This window comes from Channa argus, chromosome 17 (assembly GCF_033026475.1).
Source record: "Channa argus isolate prfri chromosome 17, Channa argus male v1.0, whole genome shotgun sequence".
NCBI lineage: Eukaryota > Metazoa > Chordata > Actinopteri > Anabantiformes > Channidae > Channa > Channa argus.
In genome coordinates, this window is record NC_090213.1 from 375691 (window position 1) to 389131 (window position 13441).

General features: G+C 43.6%; 2 protein-coding genes across 2 annotated transcripts; both read left to right on the plus strand.

Annotated features, from left to right (window-relative positions):
• The first annotated feature begins 1743 nt into the window (after window positions 1–1743).
• Window positions 1744–9099, plus strand: myh6 (myosin, heavy chain 6, cardiac muscle, alpha). Its single transcript, XM_067481161.1, has 2 exons — window positions 1744–7911; window positions 8071–9099. Exon 1 carries the CDS (start codon window positions 2080–2082, stop codon window positions 7882–7884), a length of 5805 nt encoding a protein of 1934 aa, XP_067337262.1. The 5' UTR covers window positions 1744–2079; the 3' UTR covers window positions 7885–7911; window positions 8071–9099.
• A 148-nt stretch (window positions 9100–9247) lies between these two features.
• LOC137102111 (putative transmembrane protein INAFM2) lies at window positions 9248–11932 on the plus strand. The gene has a single exon (XM_067481280.1). It carries the CDS (start codon window positions 9508–9510, stop codon window positions 10078–10080), a length of 573 nt encoding a protein of 190 aa, XP_067337381.1. The 5' UTR covers window positions 9248–9507; the 3' UTR covers window positions 10081–11932.
• Window positions 11933–13441: the final 1509 nt, after the last annotated feature.

Here is a 13441-nt window from a genome sequence, read left to right on the forward strand (position 1 = left end):
GACCCTCTCTCCTCTCCTCTCACCCTGCAATTGTCACCACTGTCATTAACTCTGTGTGTTCTCTCCCGTAGTTGTATTTGTCCCTCTCTGTCCCCCTCTCTCTGTCCCTTTCTGCAGGTGTCCCCAGCTTTGAAGCTGTGTGTCTTCCAGCGTGCAGCTACTGGTCCTACCAATCTGCCGATGTTTTGTTGTTGCTTTTTGTTGCTCTGTTCTTTTCTCCCTTCACTTTCCACTCACTCCAACCGGTCAAGGCACGAGGCCGTCCTCCCTGAGCCTGGTTCCGCTGGAGGTTTCTTCCTTTAAAGGGAGTTTTTCCTCTCCACTGTTGCCTATGGCTTGCTCCAGGGGGAATTGTTGGGTTCTCTCTATACATCTTTATAGTCTTGACTTTATTCTGTAAAGTGCCCTGAGATGACTTTGTTGTGAATTGGCACTATATAAATAAAGTTGAATTGCATTGAATTATAAAATTTAAATCAGCTCCACAAATAAATCATCCAGCACTAATGGAACTTTAGGTATATTTTGATACCAAAACTTTCCACATTTCCAGCGCAGGGTGTTGTAACAGAGGATTATCTGAGCTCTCTATCAGACAAGAAGTATGAAGTGTCACTTTGTCCTTGAGTGTCTGAGCATGAAAGCAGCTCAGGAATCAGTCCACGGTTAGACAGAAAAATCTGTCTGAGCTCAGTTGAAAATTATATTTAAGATCAGAGCAGCATTTACTGTAGGACAAACACTGAGACTGCAAGAATAAACTGTGCATTAAATCACCTGCCCCATCCTCGAACACTCTGTTTAAACATGAAGTGACAGACCATGTGACACACTGCTTGATAAAAGCTCTGAAGTCTGATACAAAGCAGAGGCTCAAGTGGCTCTGGTTTCTATTTGGAGACTGAGAGCCGATGAGTCCAGATAAAGAGAGGGGAAAACTTCAGACAATCCAAATGCCTCACATCTGTGCTGGAGAGAAACATGTTAACTAAAATTTTATGTTACGTGCTCAGTTACAATAAGTTACATTTTATTTTACTTTGAAATCTCCACTAAACTTCTTTTGGTCAAAGTTAGGTTAACGCCCAACCTGGACGCAGGTTTAAATAGCTACAGTGTACTGTATACAGTGTGTCAGGGTTTGTTGTTATATAAGCAAAGTGAATAATTATGTCCTTTGACAAGTTGGTATAAATAAGCTCAAAAATACTTAAAATCTTTCATTAGGAGCATTTAACAAACTAAATACAAAACTGTTATTTATGAACAGTTTATACTAAAAAACAAAAAATCAAGTCATGGGAGCATCATTTCTGTGCCCTTAGATGTTTTTTTTAATTTTAGTAATTTTTTTGGCATCAATTTTATGAAAAAAGGTATTTTTAAATTGACACAATATTTTTGTATGTATATATATACATATACATATAGATACATATATATATATATATATATATATATATATATATTTTTTTTTTTTTTTCAGTTGTTGATATTAATCTAATTTAATCATTGCTCTAAATTCTAAAAATAAGTAAGTGATAAATCATTTCATCACTTACAAAAGACAGAGGTGGACTGGAAGATGAATTTTGAATATTTAAACCTGACCTTACATAAGATAGTAATGAATATAGTATAGTAATAAAATTGGTTTAAAGCAAGTTTTAAATGTTTTGTTTTAAACTGGTTTCTACATTGTTGTAGGTGAATAAATTACATGTGGTAGAGACTGTGTCTGAACTGTTATCAGTGCTGTTGCTGTGAGGATGCAGTGGAGTCTAAATGGAGAGGTGTCAGGAGTCTATCAGCAGGGAGATAAACAGTGAACGCCTGCTTTTCCTAAAATGGACTTTCACAGACAAAGGTCCTGAATCTGCCCTGATGGTACCTGTTCACATCCCAAGACAAATTTAGTTTGACTTTTATCTTGTCCACAGTTTTCTCCTAATTTGGTCTTCAGGGGAGTCTTATAAACATCTGGCTGCAGTGAAGAGGCTGCAGTTCTACAGCAGGGTAACCAGAGAAAAGACTTTGCTCAGCTTCTCCTCTTACTGCTGTGGACCTACACCCCCAACCATGGGTGACACTCTGATGGCCGAGTTTGGTAAGGCTGCTCCTTTCCTGAGGAAGTCTGAGAGGGAGCGTTTGGAAGCTCAGACCAGACCCTTTGACATCAAGACCCAATGTTTTGTAGTCGACAATAAGGAAGAATATGTGAAAGGGCAAATCCAGAGTAAAGACGGAGGGATGATGACTGTCAAGAAGGTGGATGGAACAGTAGTTACTGTTAAGGAGTCTGATGTTCACCCCCAGAACCCGCCCAAGTTTGATAAAATAGAAGACATGGCGATGTTCACTTTTCTCCATGAGCCTGCTGTGCTGTTTAATCTCAAAGAGCGCTATGCTGCCTGGATGATCTACACATACTCTGGGCTCTTCTGTGTCACTGTCAATCCCTACAAGTGGCTTCCTGTCTATGATGCTGAGGTGGTGGCAGCCTACAGGGGGAAGAAGAGAAGTGAGGCACCACCTCATATCTTCTCCATCTCTGATAATGCCTATCAGTACATGCTGACCGACAGAGAGAACCAGTCTGTCCTTATCACTGGAGAATCTGGAGCAGGAAAGACTGTCAACACCAAGAGGGTCATTCAGTACTTTGCCAGCATTGCTGCAGTTGGTGGTGGAGGCAAAAAAGACACCAGCAAGGGGACTCTGGAGGATCAAATCATCCAGGCAAACCCAGCGCTGGAGGCCTTTGGTAATGCCAAAACATTAAGGAACGACAACTCTTCTCGTTTCGGAAAATTCATTCGAATTCATTTTGGAACAAGTGGCAAATTGTCATCCGCTGACATCGAGACGTACCTGCTGGAGAAGTCACGGGTCACCTTTCAGCTGAAGGCTGAAAGGAATTACCACATCTTCTACCAGATTCTGTCCAAACAGAAACCAGAGCTGCTGGACATGCTGCTGATCACCAACAACCCATATGACTACTCTTATATCTCCCAAGGAGAGGTAACAGTTGCGTCCATCAACGATTCAGAGGAGCTGATGGCCACAGACAGCGCCTTTGACGTGCTGGGCTTCACTTCTGAGGAGAAGATGGGTGTCTATAAACTGACCGGTGCCATAATGCACTATGGCAACATGAAGTTCAAACAAAAACAGCGTGAGGAGCAGGCTGAACCTGATGGCACAGAGGCTGCTGACAAATCTGCTTACTTAATGGGGCTGAACTCTGCAGACCTCATCAAAGGACTGTGCCACCCCAGAGTCAAGGTAGGCAATGAATATGTCACAAAAGGCCAAAGCGTGGACCAAGTCTACTACAGCATTGGTGCTCTGGCTAAGTCAGTGTACGAAAAGATGTTCAACTGGATGGTGGTGAGGATCAACCAATCCCTGGACACAAAACAACACCGTCAGTACTTCATTGGAGTGTTGGACATTGCTGGATTTGAGATCTTTGATTTCAACACATTTGAGCAGCTGTGCATCAACTACACTAATGAAAAACTGCAACAGTTTTTCAACCATCACATGTTCATTTTAGAGCAAGAAGAGTACAAAAAAGAAGGTATAGAGTGGGAGTTCATTGACTTTGGGATGGATTTACAAGCCTGTATTGACCTCATTGAGAAACCGCTTGGGATCCTTTCTATCCTGGAGGAAGAATGCATGTTTCCCAAAGCCAGTGACCAGACCTTCAAGTCCAAGCTCTATGATAATCACTTGGGCAAGAACAGGATGTTTGAGAAGCCAAGGGCAGCAAAAGGAAAATCAGAGGCTCATTTTGCCCTGGTTCACTATGCTGGCACAGTGGACTACAACATCAGTGGTTGGCTGGTCAAAAACAAAGACCCGTTAAATGAAACTGTTGCTGGTCTTTACCAGAAGTCATCTCTGAAGCTTCTTAGCCAGCTGTTTTCAACTTATAGTGGAGCAGATGGTGGTGACAAGGGAAGTGGCAAAGGAGCTAAGAAGAAAGGGTCCTCATTCCAGACAGTGTCTGCTCTTCACAGGGAAAATCTTAACAAGCTGATGACCAACCTAAAGACCACACATCCCCACTTTGTTCGATGTCTGATTCCTAATGAGAGAAAAACTCCAGGAGTCATGGACAACTGCCTTGTGATGCACCAACTGCGATGTAATGGTGTTTTGGAAGGCATCAGAATCTGCAGGAAGGGTTTCCCAAACAGGGTGCTGTATGGTGATTTCAAACAACGGTACAGGATTCTGAATGCTTCTGCCATTCCCGATGGACAGTTTATTGACTGTAAAAAAAGTGCAGAAAAGCTACTGGGATCACTGGACATCGACCACACTCAGTATAAGTTTGGCCACACCAAAGTATTCTTTAAAGCTGGCCTGCTGGGAACTCTGGAGGAGATGCGAGATGAGCAACTCTCTCGAATCATCACCAGGATCCAGGCTAATGCTCGAGCACTCCTCATGAGGGAACAGTTTGCTAAGCTAGTGGAACGTAGAGATGCTCTGATGGTGATCCAATGGAACCTTCGCTCATTCCTGGGTGTCAAGAACTGGCCGTGGATGAAGCTCTTCTTCAAGATCAAACCCCTGCTAAAGAGTGCTGAGTCTGAGAAGGAGATGGCCAACATGAAGGATGAGTTCAACAAAATGAAAGAGGCTCTGGAGAAATCAGAAGTAAGACGGAAGGAGCTAGAAGAGAAAATAGTTACTCTTCTCCAAGAGAAGAATGACCTGACGCTGCAAATTCAGTCTGAACAGGACACACTAACAGATGCTGAAGAACGGTGTGAACAGCTCATAAAGAGCAAGATTCAACTGGAGGCCAAGCTGAAAGAGATGACAGAAAGACTGGAAGATGAAGAGGAGCTGAACGCAGATCTCACAGCTAAAAAACGCAAGCTTGAAGATGAGTGCTCAGAGCTGAAGAAAGATATAGACGATCTGGAGCTGACTTTAGCCAAGGTTGAAAAAGAGAAACATGCAACAGAGAATAAGGTAAAAAACTTGATGGAGGAAATGGCCTCCCAGGATGAGAACATCATGAAGCTGACCAAAGAGAAGAAGGCACTGCAGGAGGCTCACCAGCAGACACTGGATGATCTTCAGAGTGAAGAGGACAAAGCCAACAGTTTAACCAAAGCTAAAGCTAAGCTGGAGCAACAGGTTGACGATCTTGAGGGTTCACTGGAGCAGGAGAAGAAAGTCAGGATGGATCTTGAGCGTGCCAAGAGGAAGCTTGAAGGAGACCTGAAACTGATCCAGGAGGGACTGATGGACTTGGAAAATGATAAACAGCAGCTGGAGGAAAAGCTAAAAAAAGAAGACTTTGAGATCGCCCAGGTCAGTTCAAGACTAGAAGACGAGCAGGTGGCTTCAGTTCAGTTGCAGAAGAAACTGAAAGAACACCAAGCCAGAATTGAAGAGCTGGAAGAGGAGCTGGATGCCGAGCGTGCAGCCCGAGCCAAAGCTGAGAAGCAGCGCTGTGATCTTTCCCGTGAGCTGGAGGACATCAGTGAACGTCTGGAGGAAGCAGGTGGAGCAACATCAGCTCAGGTAGAGCTAAACAAGAAAAGAGATGCTGAGTTTCAGAAGCTGCGTAGAGAGTTGGAGGAATCAACCCTCCAACATGAAGCTACCGCTGCCACCCTCAGGAAGAAACATGCTGACAGCGTTGCAGAACTGGGTGAACAGATCGATAATTTGCAGCGGGTGAAGCAGAAACTGGAAAAGGAAAAGAATGAGCTGAAACTGGAGCTGGATGACTTATGCTCTAACATGGAGAGTGTAGTGAAGGCCAAGTCGAACATTGAGAAAATGTGTCGTACAATGGAAGACAACATGAATGAGTACAAGACTAAATATGAAGAAGCTCAACGGACCATAAATGAACTGGCTACCCAGAAAGCCAAGCTCCTCACTGAGAACGGTGAGTTAGGACGTCAGGTGGAGGAGAAAGAGTGTCTGATATCACAGCTGACAAGAGGGAAGAATTCATACAACCAGCAGGTAGAAGATTTACGCAGACAGTTGGAAGAAGAAGTCAAGGCAAAGAATGCCCTCGCCCATGCTGTACAGTCTGCTCGTCATGACTGTGATCTGCTCCGAGAACAGTTTGAAGAAGAGCAGGAAGCCAAGGCAGAGCTACAGAGAGCTCTGTCCAAATCAAACACTGAGGTCTCAGCATGGAGGACAAAATATGAAACTGATGGGATCCAGAGAACAGAGGAGCTTGAAGAAGCGAAGAAGAAGCTGGTTCAGAGACTGCAGGAAGCAGAGGAGGCCATCGAGGCTGTGAATGCAAAGTGTTCATCCCTTGAAAAAACAAAACATCGCCTCCAAAATGAGATTGAAGACCTGATGCTGGACCTTGAGAGATCCAGTGCCGCCTCTGCAGCACTAGACAAAAAGCAAAGAGCCTTTGACAAAGTCTTGGCAGAGTGGAAGCAGAAGTATGAGGAGTCACAGTGTGAGCTGGAGGCCTCCCAGAAGGAGGCTCGGTCTCAAGGCACTGAGTTGTTCAAACTGAGAAATGCCTACGAGGAGTGTCTGGACCAACTGGAGACGATGAAGAGAGAAAACAAGAACCTCCAGGAGGAGATTTCAGACCTCACAGACCAGTTAGGAGAGGGTGGCAGAAGTGCTCATGAACTGGAGAAAATGCGGAAGCAGCTTGAACAAGAAAAGGCTGAACTCCAATCAGCACTGGAGGAGGCAGAAGGTTCACTGGAACATGAAGAGAGCAAGATCGTCCGAGCCCAGCTGGAGTTCAACCAAGTGAAGGCTGACCTGGAGCGGAAACTGGCAGAGAAAGATGAAGAAATGGACCAGGCCAAGAAGAACTATCAGCGTATGCTTGATTCCCTTCAGTCCTCTCTAGAATCTGAGACCAGGAGCCGAAATGAGGCCCTGAGAGTCAAGAAAAAGATGGATGGAGACCTGAATGAGATGGAGATCCAGCTCAGCCAAGCCAATAGGCAGGCAGCTGATGCGCAGAAACAGCTGAAGAGTCTGCAGGCATTCCTAAAGGAAACTCAGCTTCAGCTGGATGACGCACAACATGGCAACGACAACCTGAGGGAAAACATCACTCTGCTGGAACGACGACACAACCTGATCCAGGCCGAGCTGGAGGAGGTGAGGGCTGCCCTCGAGCAGACAGAAAGAAGCCGGAGACTGGCTGAACAGGAGTTGACTGATGCAACGGAGAGAATTCAACTGCTGCACTCCCAGAACACCAGCCTGATCAACCAGAAGAAGAAGCATGAAGCAGACCTCCTCCACCTGCAGAATGAGGTGGAGGAGGCCATACAGGAGAACCGCAATGCTGAAGAGAAGGCAAAGAAGGCCATCACAGATGCAGCTATGATGGCTGAGGAGCTGAAGAAAGAGCAGGACACCAGCGCCCACCTGGAGCGTATGAAGAAGAACATGGAGCAGACCATCAAAGACCTGCAGCATCGCCTGGACGAAGCCGAGCAGATCGCCATGAAGGGGGGCAAGAAGCAGCTCCAGAAACTGGAGGCTCGCATTAAAGAGCTGGAGAATGAGCTGGAGGCAGAGCAGAAGAGGGGAGCAGAATCAATCAAAGGCATTCGCAAGTATGAACGCCGCATGAAAGAGCTCACCTACCAAACAGAGGAAGACCGCAAGAATCTGTCCCGCCTCCAGGACCTGGTGGACAAACTGCAGCTGAAGGTCAAATCCTACAAACATGCAGCTGAGGAGGCGGAGGAGACAGCGAATGCCAACATGGCCAAACTCCGCAAACTGCAGCATGAGCTGGAGGAGGCAGAGGAGAGAGCCGACATTGCTGAGTCACAGGTAAACAAGTTGAGAGCAAAGACCAGAGACGGGTCATCCAAGAAGGGCCTGGACGAGTGAGGAAACCCCAGAAAGTCAAAATCACAGGTGGGTCCATTAAAACTAAACCCTCAAAATTTAAAGAATCATCACACAACAGATCAGCATTGCTGACCTCACACAATGTAACCATCCAAAGTGTTGTTCTACATGCAATGATTTGTTAAATAATCTGTAATTCAATAATAATGTGAATCCATTTGACAGGTATTCCTGGTTTTGGATGTGAGGAGAGACCCCGCTGAGGAACCCGGATGGAGATGAAACCAAAAAGCAGCAGTAATGTCATCACCATTAGTGGCAACTGTAACTGTAACTGTAGTATTAGTATAATTTGAAAACAAAGTGTTCAGTTGTGTGATTGTGTTGTGAGTAACTAAAAATCAAATATTAGCACGGCAGAAGGGGGGGGCCTGAAGGCTTCCTTTGGCGTTTTCCACCTGAGTTGTTTCTGTGATGAGGATAATGATGGATGTTAAGAGGAGACGACAGGATTGAATGGATTTAAGGAGTCATATTGTCCAACAAGTGAAAAAGAGCTTGTTAGTTAGGTAAATATACAAAAGCCTGGACATCTCTGCAGAAACATCCTGCTGTTCTGGACATGTTTCAGTCTAAATCCTCAAAGAATTTTTAATGAACTGGATAAAAATCAGTCTGCTGCAACATGAACATTTGGCATTTTGCACAAATTATGACACCAAGATAATTATCAGACGTTTAATACAGTATGTTCATCTGTGTTTGCCCGTATACACTTTCTAACATGGTCAAACAAAATTCAAATGTGACCTCCATTTAAAAAAAAGGGTAAGAACATGCTGTGAGTGAAAACTAGAAAAACGTTAAAATTCTTGTTTCTCTAGAACAGCAGGAAGTAAACATGTTAATGTTCACAAAATCTCATCTCTGACACTTGTCTGCTCAAATCTTTGTTCCTTTTCTGCTCTGATGTTTTAATTAGAATCTGACTTTTCTATAAAGTGACAGAAACTGATTTTAGTCCCATCAACTCGTCTCCTTTTCACAAAACCTTGAGACTAAAATTATTACTGAAACATAGTTGAATTCACCTGGTTTTCTTGTAAAGACTTTTCTCAGTTTGTAGCCTGGAGTGAAGACAGAGACCAGAACATGATAAAGACCGGATCTATCTAAAACTGTAAATGTACCAAGTGGAGAGGATGATGTGTTGTGATAAATGTGCAGAGAAATAAAACTACAGCTGAATACTGAGCTCCTCTGTCTGTTGTCCTCAACTTCACATTACTGTACTCTTTCATTGACAGGACGGGGCAACAAAACCCTGAAAAAGACAGTCTGAATCGGTTTGTGTGAGTAGTAGTTGTAGTACTGTTGGACAGGTGTGACAGGTGTTTTTTTAACCAAGTAAAACGAACTTTAAATCAGCGACAAACACAAGAACATAACTAAATGTGACACGTTCACCTCAAACGGCTTCCCGTGAGTCTGAGCAACGGGCTTTTATTTTGAAAACGCACCAGAGGAGCTTTCCGCCCGTTTTGCCTCGCTGTAACATCTGGAGTCCAGCTGGGGTCCACATGAGTATTATGGATCGACCAAGAGGCTGAGGGATCTCTGCACAGAACAGTCCGCCTCCATCTGGATCTGACCCGGAGAAACATGCGGGACCCGAGGACCTGGACCCCGGGGTTCGGGACAGCAGAGCGCGGGATACCGGCGACTTACACCGGGGAGAAGAAGGCAAAGCTGGCGGCCAGCACCAACAAGAAGTGGGTGAGATTGGCCACTGTGCTGGTCTACGTCCTGTCCGTGTCTCTGGCTGCAATTGTCCTGGCCGTTTACTACAGCGTCATGTGGAAGCCCACACCCGGAGCCGGACTGACCCAGAGCGGGACAGAGACCGTGTCCCGGACTGAAGCTGATCCTGGTTCTAACGATTCCACATGTAATAACGCTGATCGTCCAACTTCAGGTAACACAGGTGAGGCTTTACCTGCCCACAGACGTCTGTCCTCTGATACCAACAGTACTACTGACACTTCCAGTACTGTTAGTACCGACTCACTGGACGCTTCTCCCGGGGACCTGTCCCCTTCCCCGCCTGTCACCACCGCGGACGATCCGTCCAACCTTCCGACTCACCGAGCAGCGGGAAGCCGGAAAGCGGCGCCTGATGTCGGCTGGACGGTGACTGACTCCTCGGGGATGGAGGTCGCTGATGCGACAAAGTAACGGGTTTCTACCGGGACAGTTTTCACATTAAAACGTGGATTTATCCCCTAATGACGTGAAACTAAACAAACCTTTGATTTACTGCAGTGACTCATTAAACTTCAGAACCTTCGCTGTGTAACTGTTGGTTTGTGCACGTTTCATTTTATTGTTCCTGTGTCCACGTGTGAAATATTCCCACTGTTGAGTGAGTTTTACGGTTGAACTTTTAAATTGTTTCCATGTCCTTTGTCCATGCAGGAGACATAAACTCAGCAAATACCCCAGCGTGTCCACGGACTAAAAATCTGTTGTTTTAATGATGCTGAGTCTGAGAAATGGAAGAAACAGAACATCATGTGGAGGCTGTAGCTCAGTTGGTAAGGCAATTGACCATGGACCACAGGGTCAATCCCTCCTCATGGCTACAAGTCGAAGTGTCCTTGGGCAGGACACTGAACCCCAAGTTACTCCCAGTGGCGTGTGAACAGGTGAATGGGAAGCAACATTGTAAAGCACTTTGGATAAAAGTGCTATATAAGTGACTATTTACCATTTATCAGAATGTTTCCTGAGTTTCTCTGATTAGTCCTCAGATAAAACCTGATCACTGAGTGAATCCAGTGATCTGATAAAAAGAAAACTCAGGAAGGAAGAGACAGTTTAGTCTCATTACTGCTGAGATGTGTTCACAACATTTACTGTAAATCCTGCTTTCTTCCTGTTTTCTTCTCTGTTTACACTGGTACAAAGGAAAGTGTCTGTGTACTCTTACTGCTAACAAACTATTTTAACTTCAATGTTACTCCTCCTGTTGATGTGTTCAGGTGAAGGCTGACTTTATAAACTTTATAAATCCAGATTCCTTCCACTCAGCTTCATAAATGTCAGTAAATAACTACATCTACTTAGGTACTTTAACTTCGCATTAGTATTTTAATGATGTTTATTTACATTTCAGAAAGAAATATTATAGTACTGTAGCTACGTTTGACTCAGCTACATTTACACAACAACTTTAGATTCAGATCATTAACATTGATACAGATTAAGGCAGTAATGTGGTCAGAATCACACAAATATACTATGAATTACTCTGAATTCATCTATCACTTCACTTTTAGTACTTTAGTACACTGTGGTTTTACATGTACTTACTTTCCTGATTTGGTTTTTTGTTTTTGTAAACACCTTACTCGATTCTGCAGGACAGTTTATCCATGTGCAGCCTGGTCAATATGATCAGACCTGAATGTTTGAAAGTCAGTGCCACCTCAGAGCTGCACTGCAGCAACCTCTCTGTAAAACACTGTAAACTGATGTAATCAGAAGATTTTGCCTAGTTCTAAACATTGAAGATTGAAAAATAAAACAAAATTATTAAAATGGGGTCTGACTGTACCATGCTACTTATCTAAGCAGCTGTGGGGGAATAGAATAAATTTAGTCATATGATTAGATAATTAGAAAACAGGCAACCAAGATGGGCTTATTGACGAGGTCACAAAGAGGACAAGAAGTCACAGGTTGGGTCATGTTTAGACGACTGCTTAAGATCACAGTAGGCACTTTGTTGTTACAAGGCCCAAAGCAGTGTAGTAGATAGTGGGTCCTGGGGTCACAAAATCTACAAGAAGGCGCAATAAAAAGGTTTTATTGTTTCACAACTGAAATTGACAGATAACATCAAAAGGGAAAAGAATGATGACTGTCAACTGCAGGCACCTGGTTTCTTCACTCATGTTTTCTGAGGGTGGGTCCTTTCTTAGGTTTGAATATAAATAGAAGGGGCTTGAGAGATACAAGTCAGACAACACTAACATCCATGTGTTCTTCTCCATGCCGGCATGTATTAAACTGAGATGGTTCATCACACTGAGTTTTGTCTACAATTCTTCCAAGATCTAGTAAAATTTAACTAAGGAGGAGGGAAAATTTCTATCACACAGCTCTTCAGCAGGTTTACAGATGGTGTAGCAAATGTGTGGAGCTTTGGCTTAAGTGCTTCTCCAGTAATAGCACTGAGAAGTAAAGATTTAGCTCATGTAGAGGCAAACAGGAAAAAAATTAGCATGTTTCATTTGTTTTTGCAGATTTTGTAAAATTGAAAAAAAAAAAAAAAAAAAAAAAGCTAAAAGTGAAAATGTTCATGACCTTAATGCAGTAAAGACCAGAGCCAGACAGAGAGAGAAGTCAAATAAAAATAGGACTAATTTCTGTCAGAATATAACAGGCTTTGGTTCTTCTCAGCATTTCAGTGAAAACACTGCTATTTTTTATATTTTTTTAAAGTCACAGTGAACTGAAAATGTGACTTTTTAAAAGTTTGCTATGTGTAATCTCTAAAATGTTTTTCATGGACACAATTATACTTTAATGCTTTTTTTACCCGTGACTGTCATCATTACAGACATTTGCAAGTATTAATCTGAAGGCCCTCCACCACGGTCTCCATGGCAGCAGCAGGTGTGCCTGTCTATAGGTGTTTAGTACATGGACTGAGCCATGCTGTTGTAAAACCTGCAGAATGACTTTTGACATTATGTTACTGACATAAACAAGACCTTCGCTGACAAAGATGGCACCTGGATGGCAGTAGATGTTGCTCCACAACCTGTAGATATCACTCAGTAATAATGGAGCATTCATAGTTACTCATACTGTGTTCATTACACTGTGCACACTGGATTCGCTCAGTGTTTTATTGAGAACATAAACCATAGGTGAGGAAAACCCTAAATTCTTTACAAATTTCTGTAGAGAAACTTTGTCATTTCTGTCCCATCTTTACCTCTGACAGACAATGCTTCTCTGAGATGCTCTTTTTATACCCAGTCATGATACTGACCTGTTGCACACTAACCACATTAGGTGTGAGATGTTCCACCAGGTCTTTAAGTATTTCACAAAATTTTGTCTTTTGTTTCCCCTGTCGCACATCAGAGCTAAAGTCCTAAAGTTGAACACGTGAGTCGTACCTCTTATGGGGTTGTACGCATTACCAGTGTTTGTTGACACCTTCTTGAAGACCAAAGTGGTGTCAGTGTTAAATGGGCCCTGTTGGGTCCAGTCCTCTGTAGTGACGAGAGGGGCAGAAAACGCCACCTGAGAGCTACCTGCAGGAATAGAAAGACTCACATTTCATTTAACACCAACAGGTGTTGTTGTGTAACAAAGTTGTTACACAACAACAAACTAAGACAGTTCTGTACTGTAGCTAAGAGTGTGCAGTTCTTCCTAAGCATTTTAAGGAATAAAAAATGTTTTTTCCTCTATAGTTTGGGCTTTTTAAGACATCAAGAGGAGTGTACACAAAGAGCAGAAGATGCTCCCAAAAATCTAAATGCATGTCACAGGTAGTGTGTTGATGTGCTTCACTGCA